We start from the raw sequence: 21,072 nt of genomic DNA on the forward strand, positions 1-21,072 counted from the left end.
GCACAGGGAGTGTTGGTAACACATTGGATATTCCCTATAAAACTGCTTTTACAGGGCTATGTTTGTTGTGATGGTCTTAGCTTCTCGAAGGAGGCTACAAGAAGCAGTCTAGTCAAAGCTGCGCTGGCACGCAGTACAGCAGTGTGGTAAAGATGCTCATATTACATCACAGAGGGGGCCTTTTATGAGGCAGAGTCCCCACCTGATGAGGAAACAACAGGAGAGGCAGACTAGAGGCACAGCAGAGGCAAACACATGTTGGATTCAGTGACCCACTTGTTCCTTGAGGAGAACACCTATTTCTACCAAGGAGCATTCCTGGAAGGCTATGGACTTTAAACAACGTTCTGAACAGACTCATCTCAGGGAACAAAGCAGGTAAGGGAGGAAAGGAGGCAATGGGAGGAGGAGAGAGGAAATCAGCCCCCATCCCTCCTTCAACCAAAAGCTCCACTCACATGCTGTACATATGGAGCTGCCATGTTTTTGAACAAAAGAGTCCATCTGAACAAAGGGTTCAGTAACTTTAAAAGAGTTGTAAAATGACTATTGTAGGGAAGGAGAGAGTGGCAAAGTAGATTGGGAACAGATTGCAGAAAGCTTTGAATTCTAAACCAAGGCATTGATTTTCACTTCAGGCCAATGGAGAATCCCTGCAAGGTTCTGTGGAAGGAACAGAATGGGGAAAGAAATATTTAAAAGAGACTTAACTGGGCTACAGTGTTCAGGACAGAGACCAGAACTGGGAGATAAAATGTAGGAAACAAAGGCCAGGAATTTTATAAGAGCCTGAACTGGAATTAAAAAAAAAAAAAAAAGAAAGAGACATTTCAAAAGGAGAAAATTCTGGACTCCAATTCATCATAGATTTGGAGATAAAGGTACACGTCCAAAACGAAGTCCAGATTTCAGATCAAATGACTGCAAATAAATGACTGTGTCATTAACAGATATAGATCAGGTCTCAGACCACTTAGACTACTATAACAGAATACCGTAGACTGGACAGCTTACACAACAGACATTTATTTCACACAGTTCTAAAGGCTAGCAAGTCTAAGGTCAAGGCACCAGTAGATTCAGTGTCTGGAGAGAGCTCACTTACTGAATCACAGACAGCAAGCGGTCTCCTAGCTGCTCGATGTACCCTCACATCGTGGAAGGGGCAAGGAAGCTCCCTGGGGTGTCTCTTACAAAGGCACTGATCCTTTTCACAAGGCTCCACCCTTGACCTAATCACCTCGCAAAGGCCCCGCCTCCTAAGACCATCATATTAGGGGTTAGGTTTAAACAAATATTCCATGGACAGCAAACCAGATGGAGATTCATGGAGAAAAGATGAAGCAGCCTATTTTGGGTCTATGGAGTTGAATCAACAACAGGACACAAGGGTCACCACTTACAGGCAGTCAGTTTTCCCTTCCATTGATTCACATCATCACTTCTATGTCGACACCAAGAACTATCAAATCTGCTTCCCAAATCTTTGGTTTACTTCTATCTCTAGTACATCACACAGCCCACGCTACTGTTATTTCTTTCCTGAACTAACCCCAATAGTAGTCTAACCCTGCTCTAATCCTGTCATTGCACAGCAGCCATATGATCTTTTCAACATGAGAATCTTGATTATTTTACCCCCTGGCTTTAAAAAGTTTTTTTAAAAAAGTTTTCAATGCCATCCTGTTGATCTTAGGGCAAAGATAAATCTAGCTAGCTAGATGCCTTATTCAATTCCTTACCTATCTCTCCAACCTCCCCTTACACAGTGCCAGCTATGTTTTGAGTATTTCCATGCTCATAAGCCTGAACACTCCCCACCCATCCTGCAGTCTACAACCGTTAACCCTACCACGGTTACCTTCCATTCTCCTTCCCAATATGGCATCAATAAGCTCTTACTTGGGACACTCACTCTCTGACCACCTTGCCTAGTTTAATTCTCCCTATCATGGGACCATGTACCTAAAGTCAAGACAAAATGGGGATATAAACAAGAAACAAAGGGATATTTTCTTCTTTCAAGGTCTGGTGACAGTTCTCTTCTTGTGATAATGTGATAGTTAGCATAAGTCTGTGTGGCATGTATTTGCCCCAAGAAGTTGCCTGTCCAGGAAACATGAGCAGGAACTCTGTGCAGGCCATTCGGATGACCATTGTTACAGCTACTTAATCATGCTAAATGAATGATATCATGGTGTCGTGTTTATTCTACCCTGCCTGGCAGTTCCTAGTGTTATAAAAAAGAAGAACCAGCACCTGAGTCTAGGGATTTGTATTAAGAATGAGATCTAGGCTAGGAAGTGGTTGTGGGTCCCAGGCTAGAAGATCCTAAAAGAAAAATGAAAGCCTTTAATTATCCAACCAGGCCCTACTGCAGTGATATAGCTATGGTTGAGAGCTCTGTATCCCACAGTCAATTGGAAACACCTAACCTTTCCTACCAGTATTACCACCAAGTCAGCCAGAAGATGAGGAAGAGAGAGGTCACAGGAAACCTTCCAAGAATTTTTCCTTAAATTATGAGTCAGGGAAGTGAAGATGCATCTATCTCTGTATGAAATACAGGGGCTCTCTTAAAATAGGCTTAAGTCAGTGTTTGCTTGTTGATGAATACCCAAACATTAACTAAAACCAAGCTCGTCACTATCCCCTCCAAATCAAGTCTCCCATCTGCTCTCCAAACTCTGCCTTCCCACATTTTCCCCGGCTTCTAGGCCCAATGAGTGCCACCGTAGACTCACAGTCCCCATGTAGAACCCTAATCATGTCCCCGCTGCCTACATCAATGATTTGAAACTTTACTAACTGTACATGTGAACATGCAGGGACTATGGCCCTGCCCTTGAGGATTCTGATGAGCAAAATAGAAAGTGAACAAATACCTCGTACGTCCTTATTATACACCAAGCATTACATAAACACTATTTTATCCTTTTCACATTCCCCTGGAGATGTAGTCCTATCATGGTTGAAGATGAGAAAATGAGACCGTGAGGCTTGAGTAATTTGTCCACAGTCACATGCTTGGCAAAACAATTCAATGCCAAGTCTGTTAGACTTTTTACTGTGCTATATGTGCTCTGGTCATCCAAATCCTTAAAAAATCTGACTTCTAAAATGGGTGAATTTTATTGCATACAAATAATACCTTAATTAAAAAGTTAATATTATCCTCACAACACTTGTTATTTTGCTTTTTTGACAGTAGTCATCTTAATGGGTGTAAAGTAGTGAACCATTTGTTTTCAATCTTTCCTGTTCATTACTGGGTTTATTTAAAGCTATAAGTTTGCCTTTAAGTACTGCTTTAACTGTGTTACACAAATTCTATCGTTATTGTTTCATTTAGTTCCAAATATTTTTTTAAACCAAGTGTCACTTAATCTTATGTAACCTACTTTCTAAATATGTGGGATTTTATTTTAGCTATCTTTTAAAAAACATTAATTCCACAATTGCGTTGTCTGAATGGGATTGATTCTCTGGAACTTATAGCTTAATACTAATGTCTCCTGTTGTAAATGTGCCATGTATATTTAAAAAGAATATGTCTTCTGTTTTTTAGGTATATATGTATTTTCAGCTCATTCATATCATGCTTTTTTTTTAAAGATTTTATTTATTTATTTGACAGACAGAGATCACAAATAGGCAGAGAGGCAGGCAGAGAGAGAAGGGCGAAGCAGGCTCCCTACTGAGCAGAGAGCCCGATGTGGGGCTCAATCCCAGGACCCTGGGATCATGACCTGAGCTGAAGGCAGAGGCTTTAACTCACTGAGCCACCCAGGCACCCCCATGCTATTTTTGTTTCTATTTGATCCACAGTTCCTCGAGATGCATGTTAAAACATTTCCAACTACAGTAGTTAATTTATGTATATTTTTCTATTCATTTATTTGATACAATCCCTAAGATTATACTGTTAGGTGTATGTGTGTTTATAATAATTATATCACATTGATATATCTACTATTCTTTAATTAAACATTTTAAAGCTGTAAAATAATGTATAAGCAGAAAATTGATAAACTTTTTATGTACGTTTAAAGTAATACTTATAAAATGAGCACTCATTTAAACATGATTAAGGACAAGAAATAAAACATAGCCAACATTTTCAAGAGGGAACACACAAAAAATCAAGCCTTTTCTGGCATTAATCTACCTTTCTTGTCAAACCTTCCACACACCACATGCTTCTTAGAGATCAGACTGCTCACGGCCATGCATTAATTCTGCCCTTCATTACACCCAGCTGTCTTCACACCTTCACTTCACTGTGACTCCCACTAGGGGATTCTGTCCCCAACCCCACCTTCTCATGCATCAAGCTCCCACTAAACAGGACCTTTGTGGAGAAGTTTCTTCATTGTGTCTACTGGAGGGACACTCTACCCCTCTCTTCCCTGTATATCTCTACACCTTAAAAAAATTTCCCTTCATCCAGTTTCCATATTCTCCTTGTATTAGAGTTATTTTCTTTGTCATCTCCTAGGCATTGGCTCCTTGAAGACAGGACCAGGGTCTTGCCATCTGAATTTCCTGTCGCTTCCGATTCAGTATGAGGTGTAGGGTATGGGCCCAACAAGTATTTTGAAGAAATGAATGGAATCTCTCTTTAATTCCCTATGTTTCATTAACAAGGTACCTGGCACTTTTATCTTTAAAATAACTCTTTATCTTAATTTCTTCTCCATTTCAATTGCTACTGTTTTATTTCAGACCCTTACCCCCTCACACCCCAATAGCTACAGAAAGAGACAGAAAGAAAGGAAGGAGGGAGGGATACAGGGAACGTGAAAGAAGGGACTATGCTCAGACTTTCCCCCTAGACAAAATAAATCAGAATTTCTAGAGAAGGGGCCAAGGTAGCCATAATTTTTCAAGGTGCCACCAGCGTTGAGAATCACTGCCTGTTTGGTCCTCTTAATTTAATCATATTTACCTCTAAACCTAGATACCAGAAACAAATCTTTTAACAACAGAACTCTCAGTGCGCACTTTACTCCAAAACCTTCCCACCCAAAGACTTCTAGATGACTTACATGATAGATATCCAGTCAAGATACAGGAATGAATGAAAGAAAGAAGGAAGAAATCAAATGGATTTCAAGCCTTGCATAATAGGCCCATCGGCATAAACTATTCAGCAGCTTCTTCGAGTGGGCACCTCTTCTTCAGTCCACACAGTCCTTTCTTGATTCCACCGACACATTCTGTTGCTGTCTCTGTTCTATGTTCCTGTCACCTGGAAGTTTCCTTTCTCCTCTTTCCTCCTTACATTCTAACCACCCTTCAAGGCCCTTCCCACATTTTACCTCCTCCAAGATTTCCCAGACCTCTGCTCTCACCCCTCCCTTAATTCCTGTGGTGGAAATAAGCCTTTCGATTCAGCACATAATCCCTCCCAACGAATTTATCACCACCACTCGTCGATGTCCTGGTCTCCTTGACAAGATCACAAACTCCTCAAGGCTGGGAACCACAACGGAAGATTCTCCCCCCTCCTGCACCACCCCAGCCCTTAGCCTGTGTGGTGAAGAAATGGTGTGCTAACTGAATGCTTTCCCCAGAAGGGCCACTTTAACCCAACCCTCTCCTGTTGCAGATGAGGAAATGACAAAAGTTATTTATTAGAGGTCCCACACCTAGTGAATGGCAGAGCTAAGATAAAAATCACTCAAGCCCACTGAACCCTGTAGCTCCTGGTGTCTGGTTGCTTAATCATGACTGCTTCCTTGTTCTCTCCTCCTGGGCTCCCCTCTTGCTCCATCTTGTCACACTGGGACCTCCTCAGATTTCTCCTTGAGGAGAGCAGAAAGCCCTGTTCTCACTTCTCTGACTTTGCCTTACGAGCTATGTCTTTTTCAGGGGTGGGTCATTCACCTGGCAGATTTGGTGAGAGAGCCCAGAGAACAGCTCAGGGTAATTCAGACACTGGGGCTAATTTCTGAAAATCTTCCTTGATGATCATCTTTTGGGGGTGGGTGTGGGTTTGTCTTCCCGGTGGATGTAGGAAGTGCATATCTGAGCTGGCCTGGTGTGAGGCTTCAACAGAGGCTACAGGAGAGGGCAAGTCACCACTGCAGTAGAAAATTTAAAAACAACAGTTTAGTAGAAAAAGACTCTTGCCTCTATCAAGCTATAGGATTTCAGGCTAGTGGCATGTGGCAGCAAAAGAACCAGAATTCTGCACTCGAGCAATGAAATCTCTATTATCCTAATGCACTGGCAGACATTGAAGTAAATTTCCATTCCTGGGAAGGGGTGGAGGGGTGGCAGAGATGCCAGAACTTCCTCTGAATTTCTTCCTGGGCAAGGCTCTTGGCAGGGTCTCAGGTGAAGGTAGAAATAAAGAAGGGGAGTGAAGAAGACAGAAGAGGTTGTGTCGACACAAGAGGCTATCTCTATTCTCAGCAGCTGATGGCTTTGATTAGAGACAGGGCAGTCGTGGGTGGGTAGGGCCACCCTCCCAGGCACAGCTGAAGGGCACTCGTGACCAGGACAGCTGCTGAAGGTGGGTTCTCTCATGCCCTGTGTCCTGTCACACTGGGATCTTCCAAGCCAGGGCAGAAAGAGGCTTTATTTATATACCCACTCATGTCTGGGACAACTCTGCTTGTGTCAGAGAGCGAGAAAAGTTTTAGAGGGTAGAACCAGAGGATTGTAGAACTTAAAAGGACTCCTGTTTATGAGAAATGGGATGAGAGAACAAAGAACAGCATTCACCACTCATTTACTACAGTTATCCAGGCCCTGAGAACGAGGAGGAAGGGGTTCTTTCTAGTCTTAGCTCTGTCAAGAAGTATGTGACCCTGGGGAACTCCATTAGCGTGGAAGTTCATCATTCCTGCATTTATCACGTGAAGACATAGAGTGAAATGGCTCCTAAAGGTGGGACTGACGATTCTCTAGCTTCAGACTACGGTTGGGAAGTGAGGACAGAGATCACACAGCTGGTTAGGGACAGATCAGGGCTGAAACTGCCTTCTCAAATCTGGTGCTTCTCTGCCCACCAGACCCCTCCATTCCTTACATACAGGATCCCCAGCTGTGCTTTCAATAGGAGCAGTGACAGAAGGATCCTTACACAAACTAGCTGGAGGAAAGCCAACCCCCAAAAGTTGGGACTGCCTGGCATCACTTCTAGATGCTAAGGAAGGACCCCCTCTGCCCTTATCACTGGGCTCCCCCCCTTGAGGAAGAGTCAGATTCAGCTTGGTTGCCTATATTATTTGAGCTTCTCACAATTGAGTAGATATTTGCATATTGCTTAATTAAAAGAATAATTGAGCACAGATTCTTACAAGTTCTACCATTAGATCCAATTCTTTCAGCTTAAGTCATGTTTGATTGGTAAAACACGAATCCCAGTAGCGAACGGTGCATACATAACTTCTTGTGGATGCCAGTAAGAGCTCACATGTACTGAGAGCACAGCACGTGCAGGACTGTTGTGTACAGCATTTCATTCCATGCTTTGGACAATCTGTGAGGGACGTGCAGCTGTTAGCAGCATCTTACAAATGTGGGGACTGAAGGCTGCAGGGAGGGGTCGTTTGTCCCGTCACCCGGGGAAAGTGGGGAGCCAGTGTGAAAATTCACATCAGGTTAACCACAGCGTCCATGTCCCTAACCCCTACCTCACACTGCCTCTCCATGGATACTTACATCTGGCGTCAGTACGTCTCTAACGCTTTTCCTGAAATCAGGTTTTGACAGTGGAAGGGGAGTAAGAGTCAGAACATCAGAGTGTCAAGCCCCAACTTGACCGCTAACAGTACTACTTCAAGGAAGTTCACTTCTATAAACTACAATTCCTCATCTGTCAAATAAGAATTATAGAAAAACGAAGGGGAAAAATCAGAAGGAGAGATGAGCCTTGAGAGACTATGGACTCCGGGAAAAAAACTGAGGGTTTCAGAGGGGATGGGGGTAGGGAGATGGGTGAGCCCCTGACAGGTATTAAGGAGGGCATGTACTGCAGGGAGCACTGGGTGTTATATGCAAACAATGAATCATGGAACACTGCATCAGAAACTAATGATGCACTGCATGGTGATTGACATAATAATAAAAAGTATAAGAAAAAAGAATCATAGAATCTTGCTCAGAGAGCTGTTATGAAGATTAAATTCGAGAGCACATACGCAGTGTTCCATGCCATGCCTGGTAGATAATAAGCCCTCAGTAAATGGGTGGTCATTATGGTTCAAGTGGCCAAAGACCAACTGGGGCCCGTTCACAGCTTTGCTGCTGGCGAACCCGGCGGGAGAGGTCATGTTCCACAGCCACCAACTTCTTCAGCTGAAAACTGAGCATTCCCTGACTTAAAGCAGAAAGGCAGCTTCCAGGAAGAGCACAATTTGGTCTCAAATTAAACGGTGACGTAAAAGATTGGCTGCTATTCATATGGATCCCAGGGAGGACAGCTGGACAAGTTGGGAGATGACATCAGTCCATAGGGTCATGTCACACATTCACCACCAAACCTCAGGACCAGCCAGGAGTGTCAGGCAGCCCTGACTATCACTGAATTCCTTAAGCTTTCTTACTATTTCAGGGAAAACTCATTTCTCCGCATTCCCTGTGTTGGCAGCAGTGATTTTGATGTCCCATCTGAGTTAGGGTTCTGCTCAGCTGTACATGACCTGAGTTAAAATAGTTTTCAAGATGAGCATCTTAAAAAGCCAAGGGGAATGACTTCAGGTTTTTCTGTTTATCCAAAACTGATTCCAAAAGGTACAGTACCATCTCTGACTACATGTTTCCACACACCCTCTGCCACAGGCAAGCCAACCCGCTCCCTGCTCTGAAAACACAACCTACCTGTCCATGCCTCTGGACCTTTCCTCCTGCTCACCCTACCTCAGAATGAATCACTTCCTACTCTTTGCTTGGACACCACTTTACTTCCTCGTTCTCAGACCTTTTGTGTGAGATGTTCGGCTATGTCTTTGTAACCCTACTACATTTGAGGACAGGGGCCGTCTCTCGTCATCGTTATATCCACTAGTCTATTAGATGAGGTAAAGAGAGGCACTGAGCTGGTCCTTAAGATGTCATGCCTACAAATATTCATAACCTTCTGACCCTCCTGGTGAATACCAGGGCCCTTGGCTTCCTAACTCTTCAGTATATATTACAATACTTCATTACACGTGACAGGTAAGCAAGATATTGACATCTACTGTGGTGAGGAAGAGCAGGTTTGACAATTTTGAAAATTGTGTTTTATCCTTTATCATTTTAAATGCAATGCATCACACAGTGCTTACTGGTATTTATTGCTTCCGCCGGCCCAAGCAGAGAATGCTGGCTCCCTCTCAAATTCAATACAGACCTTGTGGAAAGTAGTTAAATGCTGCGAGACATCGTTTCCCAATTCCTTTGGTAACTTCCCCTTGCGGGGATTGTAATTGCAGGTGGTGATCAGAGAACGCAGAGCCCCCGGAAGAAGTGTATGGCATTCGAGGCAGGACACAGACCGGCCTGGGGGAAACGGGAACAAGAAGAGGCAATACAGGGAGTACTACTAGGAAGCGATTTCTGAAGAGAAACGATGGTAAGACCGTCCAGCCCCTGAATCGGTTCTGCTGCAGCAGGGCAGAATTCTTAGAAGGACCCCTTGTATTTAAAAATAGCCACTGCACCAGTATCTGTGCAGAAATGGCTCAACGGAAGCATTCTGGCTATTCCGTAGCCATCATTCTAGAGCTTTTCCGACGGCTCCCGCTCTCCTACAGTTCTGCCATTCTCCAAATCTTCTTCCATCTGGCTCCTCTAAATTAATTTTTTTTTTTTTGGTAGATTGTGCTTCCAGTTTATTGCAATGGTTACTTTCAAGTCTCTTATTGCTTTCTTTAATAACTTTTAATGACCTAAGCAATAGTTGGCTAGGTTCCATTTTTCCACTTCCTCCAAGTCAAATGATAGCACATCCTACAGCCAGTGTTTACAAGTATCAGAGAAGGCAGCACTAATTCTTTCTGCCTTATCTCCACTAAGGCATGCCTGGATTTTTTGACAGGGCAAAATAGAATGAGAAAGTGGTTTTCTGCTGGGCTAAGAAATAATAAGCAAGCCCCCATGTCATGAGAGCTAGCAACCTGCAGAAATCATCTGTCCGTTCTTTCATTGATTTACTGTATATGGTTTTGGGTACCTCCCACCAGAAGAGCACAGACCCTGGGGCTTCAGGGGAGACAGCCTGGAGCAAGACAAAAAAACAGTGCCTCAAGGAGCTTTCATTCTGAAAGGGCAATAAGACAGGTGTGCAAGTCAATACGATATAGGTCACCTGAGACAGGTGTCCCAGTAGAGGCCACGAAGAACCACGGGAGGTCAAATGAGGGAGAGCTCCATCCTCAGAAGAGTGGAGATCCGAGTCAGTTTGGGGAATGTTGCATTGGAAATCAGTGGGGCATTCAGAAGCAGTGGGGTGCAGTGAGGACTGGAGTCAGAATCCAGGAAGAAAGGGGTGGGTGAGAAGCAGAGTCCAAAGTCCTGTTGGAAAGCACGTGTCTCCCGCTGGGCTCTGGGGATGCTTTGACTGCTACAGTTTCCAGAGGCCATGTGCAGCTGGGGCTTTTCATTTCCTAGCAGAAAGACTTCCTGCTGCGACTGGGGCACCCATGACCCATGGTCAAGGACTTCTGCTTAGGCACAGTTATCTTTCAGTTTTTAAAATGCAAAATTTTTTGGTTTTGTTGTTTTTCTTATTTTTAAGGTAATACCTGAGCAATTCAGAAGTATAAAACAAGTTTTTAGAAAAGCCATTTGTATTCCTACTACCCAGAAATAATATAACTTATCGTACCACGCTTTGCTACATAATTAAAGCAAATTAGGGGCGCCCGGGTGGCTCCGTGGGTTAAAACCTCTGCCTTTGGCTCAGGTCATGGTCTCAGGGTCCTGGGATTGAGCCCTGCGTCGTTGGCCTGTCTGCTCAGCGGGGAGCCTACTTCCCCTTCTCTCTCTGCCTGGCTCTTCTGCCTACTTGTGATCTCTCTCTCTCTCTGTGTCAAATAAATAAAATCTTTTTTTTAAAAAAAGGCAAATTAATATCTAATTTTTTTTACTTGAATATTTTTGAAAGATTTTATTTATTTATTTGAGAGAGTGAGAACGAGAGAGAAAGAGAGTGCAGCAGCAGAGGGAGGGGCAGGGGGAGAAGCAGGCCCCCCACTGAGCCCAGAGCCAGATGCAAGACTTGATTCCAGGACCCTGGGATCGTGACCTGAGCTGAAGGAAGAACCTTAACCCACTGAGCTACCCAGATACCCTACTTGAATATTTTTTTTAAACAACAGTTAGATGATATTAGACATAACTTTTGGAATTATTTTCTCTTTAACTCTGTAAATAATACAACCTGACCTTCCTTGATATATAGATCTGTACCATCATTTTGGGTTGGGGCAGAGAATTCCAAGCCCTTATTGATAGATACTCAGGTCATTTTCACTTTTAGACTGCTTTTAAACAATACTGTGATAAACAACCTTGTGCGTACAATTTTGTGCACATATTTTGGCATTCTCCCTTAATATTTGTTCTTAAAAAGTGGAATTCCAGGGTCGAAAGATATGTTTCACTGGATTAATACGTATTGCCCTTGGACAAAATTTAACCTCAAACCTTTACGCTTTGACCTCATCTTGCCTCTCTTTTAAGAACCCCTCACGCATCAGGTGGTACTCCCCCCGCCACCCATACACTGATCTTGACCTCCATTCTTAAAAGACCTGAGCTATTACCTAATTGCTTTAATCAATAAGATATTCACTTTTTATGGCTTTTAATGACCTATTTTCGTGAACATGAGAATGACATCTGGAGCCAAAGACAACAAAAACAGGAGAACTCTGATGGGCTGACCCTTGACTGATAAACCTCAAAGCACAGCATTATTAGTCAGGACGAGTCATTTTGAGTTAAGATCAGATAATCTGTCCATCTGCAACGTGAGACTTTCTTGATCTTTCGTCAGCACAATTTCTTCACTGCAGTGGTCACCAAAATTTCCATCTTCAAGATCTTCTGTCATTTTCCCCAGCACACCTTTGACTGCCATTACGGAGAAAGAAAACAGTCTCTGCCACCGAAGAAAATTTGGATTTGGATCAAATCCTCCACTCTGTCCCACAGAGGCACAGAGTCTCTGGCCCCTGTGTTCCTTTCTGCCGTCCATGTCAATGGCAATAACAACTCAGGATTATGACCCAATAATTACTAAGTCCAGCAAAGTTAAACTCCACCACATTTTCAGCCACATGTATCGCATAGTAATCTTACCAAGGACATCTGTGGGCAAGCCATGGAAGCTATGGAAAATTTACTGTGGGACTCTAAGATCTTATTTTGCGTTCTCACATCTCTCTGAATTTTAAAAAATGCTACTTATAACACTGAGTTCAACTCTTACAAATTTCACAAGGTTATGAAAGAAAAAAGGGAATCCATTCCTGAAAATTCAGTCTGAAAATACCTATACATTTTAAAAAGTGCAACCAAAATGAGTGACTACTGATTGTCTTCTTTCCCTTAGTTCGATGTTTGAATTTGTAACTTCCTGTTGTGAAATTTGATTTTCTATTATCATCTCACACATAGTAGTCATTCAGTAGATGTTTATTACAATGAGCTGAAGTTGACACTTAGGTTGGTATCTTTCACACATGCCTGATAGTGGTTTATGGTTGGAAAACCATGGTGACAACAGCCATCTCAGTGTGCAGATAATACCAAAGGGAGCTCTCCTAAGACACTGGAGATAAATTATTAAATTCTAATTTAACTGCAGCCAATATTACCAATTTGTTTCAAATAACTTGCCCAACTCCTAGAAGGGAACAGCGATTTGGGGAACAAGTAGAACAAAAAAAACGGAGAGTAAATGGCTACAGATTTGCAATTCTGGCTTCCCACAGTGAAGAGTCAAAAGCTCTCCTATCAGAAAATAATATCTTGCATTGGAAAGTATTCAGACCACGGTGGATTTCTAACCCTATTAAATCTCATCCTCCCAGGTAGTCTATTTACAAAAGCAGTGTGATAGCTGTTAATATTGTCATTGAATAAACACGTTTCTGTTGGAAAAAAAATAAAATATAACTATATTCCAACATGTAAATAAAGATCTCTTCTTAAAATGTTAGCTTTTCTTTTCTTTTCTTTTCTTTGGAATTCTCTTCCTTAATTCTGGTAGGAATTAAAATATACCAACAAATGGAATTAGTTATACCAAGCAATAAAATATGCTTTTCGTAATATGCAAATATTTTCCCATGTTCTCCTGATAACAGCATACTGGAGGGATAGAAATACAGAAAACTATCATTTAAAATGCCCCAAAGTGTTTTTTTTTTTAAAGATTTATTTATTTATTTGACAGATAGAGGTCACAAGTAGCCAGAGAGGAAGAGAGAAAAGGGGAAGCAGGCTCCCTGCTGAGCAGAGAGCCAGATGCAGGGCTCGATCCCAGGATGCTGGGATCATGACCTGAGCCGAAGGCAGAGGCTTAACCCACTGAGCCACCCAGGCATCCCCACAAAGTGTTTTTTAAAGCAGAAACCATATTCAAGCAGCCCTGTTTTTCACTGCAATGTACTTTGCCACTCTATTCACTCAAAACTTCTTAGTGAGCATTTATACATCACTCCTGATGTCTCACTAGTTCCTTGGGTGACTTCCTCCGGAAAGTAAGCAGAATTGAACAGACAAAACAAAATATTGCATCCTCTGTCCACATTACACCAATGTGCCTTAAGAGAAGCATTTCAGACACACATTTTCTCATTTGTGGGAAATACTCTATTTAGTAAAGTAACTTCAGCTTAAATATGATCCTAGAAATCTTTTTCAAAGATAAAGTAATCTTTTTCAGAATGAACAGGAAATTTTAAAAGAGTATATGCTCCAGCGACCAACTCATCTGGTTTGCCCGGAAGTGTCCCAAATCTAAAATGAAAAGTCTTACATCCTGGGAGCTCCCCTCAGACCCAAACAAACAGGGACAATTGGTCACTGTAGTATAAATAGTCTTTGAATGCAAATATCAGAAGAGTCGGACCCACTCTTTTCTCACTGATTTTTAAAAGCCTTTATTGAGTGTCTTGCTGTGTATTAAGCACCGTGCTGGACAGAAGTCGGTCAGGTGTCAGGCAAGAGACAGATGGCGCAGCCAAACAGGGTCATCCGTGGAGAGTTTCATGAGGACGTTATGTACAGAGATATGGGCAGAGTCAGGGAACCCAGCAAGATGTCGGGCAGGATCCTGGGCTAGCAACAGTGGCGAGAGGTCAGACCTGAAGAGGTAGGGGAGGGAATAATTATCAAAACTCAAGGCAACTGTTGAGTGAGGGCAGTCCTCCTGAATTCACAACAACCCAGGAGGGAGGGAACTTAAACCTTTCTCTCCCCCGACCCTCCAGATTTGCATCGATGCCTCCCCTTGTCTAAATCCAACTAGAAGGCAGAGGAAGGAAGCCTTGGATGGAGTTCTCATCCGTCAACACCCCAGGCCAGCAGAACAGAGCAGAACAGAGAGGGGGATCTGCAGGGGCCCAAAGAGATATAAAGTTGGTCTCTGCGTTTAGCAATTTAAAATATGGGAGAGGGGCGCCTCGGTGGCTCAGTCAGTTGGGCATCTGCCTTTGGCTCAGGTCATGATCTCAGGTCTTGGGATGGAGCCCCATGTCTGGCCCTCTGCTCAGCAGGGGGTCTGTTTCTCTCTCTCTCCTCTCTCTCTTTCTCTCAAGCAGATAAATAAAATCTTTTTTTAAAAAAATTAGACTTTAAAATACGGGAGAAATCTTAATGCATTGGTTTTTGTTGAATTTCATTTTAAGTAGGCTTCACACCTAATGTGGAGCTTAAACTCCCGACCCTGAGATTAAGGATCACATGCTCTAGTGACTGAGCCAGCCAGGCACCCCTTAAAGCATTATTTTAGATGCACACGTGCCATTTTCCTGAGATAACTTTCTAGTACCAAAAAACTGAGTGTTGAGCTATAACTAGTCCTTGCTGAAGTAAATAGAAATAAAATTTAGTTCTTTATGCCTCTGGGCCTGGTCTGTCTTTAGTTAACTTAAAATTAATGAAGCCTAAGAGTTAAAGAGCTATTTGTCTAAATCTTAGAGTATTTAGCTCTGCTACTTTCATGAGTGGTCCTGTGTTTAAGCCATGCATCTGTTCGTTCCCTTAATAATTCCAGCAAAATAATGTGAGGATATCTATTGGGTGGCATGGAGTTATTTGTTGGATCTACTCTACAGCATTCCGCCAACCTTTTTACTCCGAAGCAACCTGTTCTTATAGAAAGTAAGAGTCTTCATGCTTTTCGAAAGCATTCTTGTCAAAGCTGGAAAAAAAATGAACAGGACACCCAGTAATGCAAGTAACTATATTATACACACTGTCTGCAGCAGAGGTTTGCTAAGTAGCAACTTAGGTTTACAGAAGAAACGTTACAGGAAATCATTACCAATGTGATCCCCAAAATGCTTCCCTAGTATTGTCCCCCCTGCCACCATTAGTCCAATTTCTAGAGGTTAAAATATCAGTGAATGGGAATGCCATGCCTGCGTGACTCACTCAGTTAAGCATCTGCTTTTGGCTCAGGTCATAGTCCCACAGTCCCGGGATTGAGCCCCACTTTGGGCTTCCTGCTCAATGGGGAGTCTGCTTCTCCCTCTCTCTCTGCCCTTCTTCCTGACTCGCATGCTCTCTCTCAAATAAATAAATAAATAAAGTCTTGAAAAAAATGCCAATGAATATGTTATAAAGTTAGCTTTCATCGTGATAACATTCAAACCGCTGAAATTCCTTACACAAATACAGCATTATGGCAGCCAATGTCTCTTGAAAAGCCCTCAAATTTTCTTATACAAGGTGCTTATTGTCCTTAAAGTGATTGTGAATGGGTTACTCTGAGACTCCATTCCTTCCTTCACAAATTGAGGGAATTAAGGATAACTCAATGATTGTCATAAGGGTTAAGGAATAATATAATTTCAAAAAATAACTGACAGGAAGTAAGCCCAAAACTCATGTCCACAGTCACACTCTCGGCCTTGCCCTATATATTTGATATATTTAGATACATAGGTTTAGTAACTTTATATTTTAGTAACTTAAGAAATGTATGCCATAGAATCTCTGACCGTTATCTGCTCATCTCTGCTCTTTGACACTGAGTAGCCATCGGCAAATATGTGGGATGAGTTGAGACAAGTATGACATTCCATTGAACAAAGGGTTTTTAGAGAAGTATGAATTTTCTTTGTTTTAACCCCCTTGAGGTCATCCAAATCAGTAAGTAATGAAGTTTAGCCCAGCAACATGCATTCATGTGAGGGGGAACGGTAGAAATCTTATAGATTTTGAAAAGAAAATTTAAGGGGTCCTCTCAAACACAAAAAGAACTTCTTGCCCATCTGTAAGGTAGACTGGCAATATGCATCCCTTCAGAGACTCAAGCTCACCTGCTGTGGAGAACATGAATCAATAGAGAACAATGAGGAAAATGGTCAAATCATCCAAGTCATCCCTGGGACAAATATCTTTTTTTTTTTTTCACAGTCTGCTGGTTTTTTTTTTTTCCCTCCTTCTCTCTTTTCATCCATCCAATCCCCCAGACCCACAAAAGGAAATTAAAATTTTCATGTACCTCTATTTGACATTGTGTTCAACGTAAGCCTTGAAAAGTCATGGATTCTCTTTCTTGAATTTCCACTGACAAAGTGCTTCCAGCTGCCCTCTCTGGTGCGACACCACCACAATAAAATGCAGTGTTTTCTGAGGATTTCAACTGCCACCTGGGGGCTCAGGGCACTCAATGAAGGCTATTTAAGCAAAGCTAGTGGTGAAATGGTGACAAATGGTATGTTGACGTTTTTTCTGGTGTTTGTGGTTTAAGACTAGTTGGTTTCAGTCTTGCTGGCTCTTGCTTCCGTGTGACCAACCTTTTCCACATTTAAAGTGTTACTGCCTCCCCTTCAGGGTCCTGGCAGCAAGCTTTGTGCTGTTGACAGAAGCCATTTGAGGAGTAGAAGGTTCATATTTTAGACACTGGCAAGGACTGATTTTACAGTTAGTCCACGGCTCTGAATTTATGTTTATTTTTTTAAGGGTTTTCTTTTTCAACTAGCTAAAAGATGTTTCTTCATTAAGTTGTTATCACTCCACCTCACATGAAATGGCCCTTGACTGCTCCTTCTTTTATCTCTAGTCACACCCAGGAAAATGAGGTTTGTGCCCACATGATTAGCCAGAAACTTGTCCTCATCTGAGTCACATTTGCTCTCTAAACATCCCAGTGGCTTCACTGGTAAGATGGACTCTGTCTCAAGCTCAGCCCCTCATCTGTCACCTTTCCCATCTCTGGAATCTTCCTCACTAGTCTGGGTGGCAGCTCTCAAAGACGGACATCTGTGCAAATGCCTCTCACCTCAGCTTCCTCCTGCTCCCTCCCCTCTCCTTACACCAGCTTCCTCCTGATCCTGGAGATTCAGGACACTTCGAATTATTTCTGCTTCAAGGTCCTGAGCTGACTATTGGCTAAACTAAAAAAACGTCTGCACCCAAAGGTCCGAGAAAGGACAGTGTCCACTCTACTCCTGATGAGGAGTCCCAGACTCCTGATTATAAAGGGAAGGGAAGTACATTTCACTGAGGACTTGTCGAGAATTCCAGCAAGCCCTCGGACAGAAGATTTTGGCCGCTGGGAGAGCTTTGTGCTTCCAACTGTAAAGAGATCCCAGAGCTATTCACCTTCAAAGAGATGTCATGGGTTCAGAACCCCTTCTGCGCATTTCACATCTTGTTCATCCAAAACAATCAGGTCAGGTGGCCATTTGAAGTGGAAAAAAGATTTTTCTCCAATCCAAAGCAGGCTTGGGCACAATCTAGAGGTGACTTAAACAATTCGCATAGTTCCGTGCTGTCCCATTAATTTAGTACAGACCCGTATGTCTGCAGGCCTGGACCTGGGCTCAGTTCAGTTTCCCAAGCCCAGTCCCAGCTGTGAACCTTCCCAGAGCCCTTCTTTCTTCCTAAGTCCCAATCTCCCTGTAAGTATCACTTACATTGAAAATCAGCTTATTTAATAGCTGTTCAGTCCAGTATGGTAGCCGGCCATGTAAAGTCATAAATTACAGAGTGATCAGAATGATTGAAGTGGAACAAAACTCCCTCTTCTCCAAACACATGAACCCCATCTCTGTAGCATCCTTCTTTCCACCCCCTGGAATGTCCCCAAACCACACTCTCTCTTCTGCTGGCACACAGCCTAGATCAAAGATCTGAAAGAGGCCATGCTGCCTTTTCTTGCTCAGTCCTCCTTCAAGCTTTGTGTAATCTACTTTCTCTGAAACCTCACTTTGCGTGGGTGTACTCATGCATGCTCACACACACACACACCCCTACACACTCACATGCAACCACACACACCACAACCAGCAAGTCGTGCTGAGAATATAAAACCTGTGTCCGTATTTCTAGACTGTTCTCTGACCTCTCGTATATCCATAGTCCAGACAGACAGGGTTACTCAGTCTGCTCACTGTTTTGGAGAAGGGAATATTTGTCACACGAAGATGTAAATACAATGAGTCCTGGTTATATCGACATGCAGAAGGCTCCATCATTCAGGAATTAAAGATCCATCACTGAAAAAGGTGAATAGGACCCAATCACCTTTTGACCATCAGGATTAAAAGGTAGAGATAGTGGTACAGATAACCTGAAACTTCCAAAAATCCAAAAGCTTTTCTGGCCTGAAAGCATCAGCCAATTTTCTGCCAGCAAACATATTTTCCTGATGATGTTTGGATTGAGATGTTATTAGAGTAAGTGTCTACAACCACACGGGTAGTCTGCAAAATGATCAAGGCAAATTCTGGGCGGCGCAGTGAAACCAGCATGAGATAAAAAGCCTCTGCTGAAGGTAAACTCTAGAACTGAGAAAAGAGACTTAATTCTGTGTTTTTCCAAAACTGTGTCCAGACAATAGAACTTACATGCTCCCAAGTGAGGGAAGGAAATTCTTTGGGAGACAAAACTGAGTGGCTTCAGCACTGGCACCAAATGTCTTCTTGCCCAGCAAGTCAATTTTAAGTCTTGTTCATGAGCTACGTTGGATGGGACTACAGGAGCCAGAAGTAAAGTCAATGAAACATCTATGGTGCTCCCTGCAGGCATTCTCCTCCACTAGGCAGTCAAAGAAGCCAATATGCATTCACTGTGCTTCTGTCCTCAAGATGGAGGAAAGGGGCTACCAAAAAAATATTTATATAAAATATATATTAGCATATATATTAAAAAAGAATATAAAAATATATAATATACAAAATATATACATTAAAATATAAAAACATATACTATGCACAGCATAGTGTATCTATATTTCTATTGAAATATGTATTATATTTACATGTTTATACAAATATACACCACGCAGACTCCCTGACCTTAAGGAGCTTAACATCCAGACAGATGTGCGAATCCAATGCCTCTATCAAAGGCAAATAACTGAGAGAGAGCAGAGGAAAGCCAGAGGACTCAGCACACCGGGAAGGCAGGCCCCGCAGAGGCGGTAGCATGTGAATCTGACACTGAAAAATGAAAGAAAAAAAAATTCAATGAAGACAGAAAGTAAGGAAAGTCAGTCTGGTCACAGGGCACCGTGAGAGCAAAGGACTGCGGAACGAAGGCACGTGGTTCGGGGTGGAGGAGAAGCAGGCTCTGCGATCAGGCCCCGCGCGCATGAGATGTCCGTGATGTCCCTGGAGTCCAGGGGAGATGGGAATCTGACGCCAGGCCCTGCATGACGTTTACTGCCGCGCTGAGAAGTGTCGTGGTTATCCTGAAGTCGGAGGAGCCTGCACCTGTTTTCCAGGAGGAACGTGCCATGATTCCGTCTGTGCTCCACGAAGAAACCTGATGACCACGTTGTAGAAGCATTGGGAACGGAGGGAAGCTAAAGACGAGGAGCCCACGAAAGGAAACGAGCCTCGGGCAAATTCCAAGTGCGCGGCTCTGGAGCCCAGTGAGGCAGGCCCGGGGAGCACCCCACATCGCACCCCAACCTGACCGCCCTCCTCCGTGCGCGTGCGCGCTCTGCGTGCCCCCACCTCCCGCCTGCTCTGCATTCATTCATTCTGATTTAGCAAACGTACTGGAAGACTATTTCCGCAGAATGTTACATGTGCAGTGGGTGGTGAGATCACCGGAGATGGGTATTTTCTTCATCATCGTGTGTTTTCCAAGCTTGGGCATTGACCAAGCTTGACTTGATCATTTCATCTTGAGGTTTCGCAATGCAGGCGCTCTTCGAGCTTCGCAGTCCCTCCTGTGAAGGCAGCATTGGCGGGTGTCTCCTATGTTCGGAACATTGTACTTTCTGGTAATACATTCTGGGACGTGCTCGTCTCTTTCAAAGCCACTGAACACTTTTGGCTGATACAATCTTGTAGTGAAGGAAGGCTCCTAGGTTATCCCATGAAGTGCTGCTAAATCATCAATCTCCCATCCCCACTTGATTTTTAGGAGCAGTCGAGATGTAGATCCTTCCTGTGGTGGTAAGGGGTACTAGGGTATTAGATTACTTAAATAGCCAGCTTGCCTCTTAAAAGGGGGCTGTCATTATCTAATTCAAGTGACAAGGAACTAGGGTCTGTGCCAGACCTCAGTCTAAGGCATATGCTTTGTGAGCAGAAGGGGACTTTTTGACCGTGGTTCCCAATATCTCCCGTCCTTCCATCATTTATCCACAAAATATTCTTTGGACTATTACCTTCTGAAAAAATTAATAGGTTTAAAAAAATCAGGGTAGTGGTAATGTGTGGAGGGAAAGGAGGGATGCTGGTAATATTTATTTTGGGTGTCAAAAGCAAGGGGATGCATACATGTATACATACATCCTCTTGTATGTATTGCGTACTCCATGATAAAATTTTATTTTGATGATTAAATTTTCATGATTATTTTATAATCATTTAAAAGGGATATGTGGGATTGGTTTAAAGTCAGAAGAAATTTGCTCAATATTCCTTCAGTTTTAAG

General features: G+C 42.9%; 1 protein-coding gene across 2 annotated transcripts in view; it reads left to right on the plus strand.

The window, feature by feature from the left end:
• The first annotated feature begins 239 nt into the window (after positions 1 to 239).
• The window catches only part of CDYL (chromodomain Y like), a 243,814-nt gene continuing 222,981 nt past the window's right edge, over positions 240 to 21,072 (plus strand). Inside the window, exons 1-2 of one of the 2 annotated variants that reach the window (XM_059179156.1) lie at positions 240 to 378; positions 9,429 to 9,568. In XM_059179156.1, coding sequence (XP_059035139.1) covers positions 9,566 to 9,568 — 3 coding nt within the window. In that variant the 5' untranslated portion in view covers positions 240 to 378; positions 9,429 to 9,565. The remainder of the gene's footprint in view (positions 379 to 9,428; positions 9,569 to 21,072) is intronic. The other variant, XM_059179158.1, reaches the window with a different exon arrangement.

Source organism: Mustela lutreola, chromosome 6 (assembly GCF_030435805.1).
Source record: "Mustela lutreola isolate mMusLut2 chromosome 6, mMusLut2.pri, whole genome shotgun sequence".
Lineage (NCBI taxonomy): Eukaryota > Metazoa > Chordata > Mammalia > Carnivora > Mustelidae > Mustela > Mustela lutreola.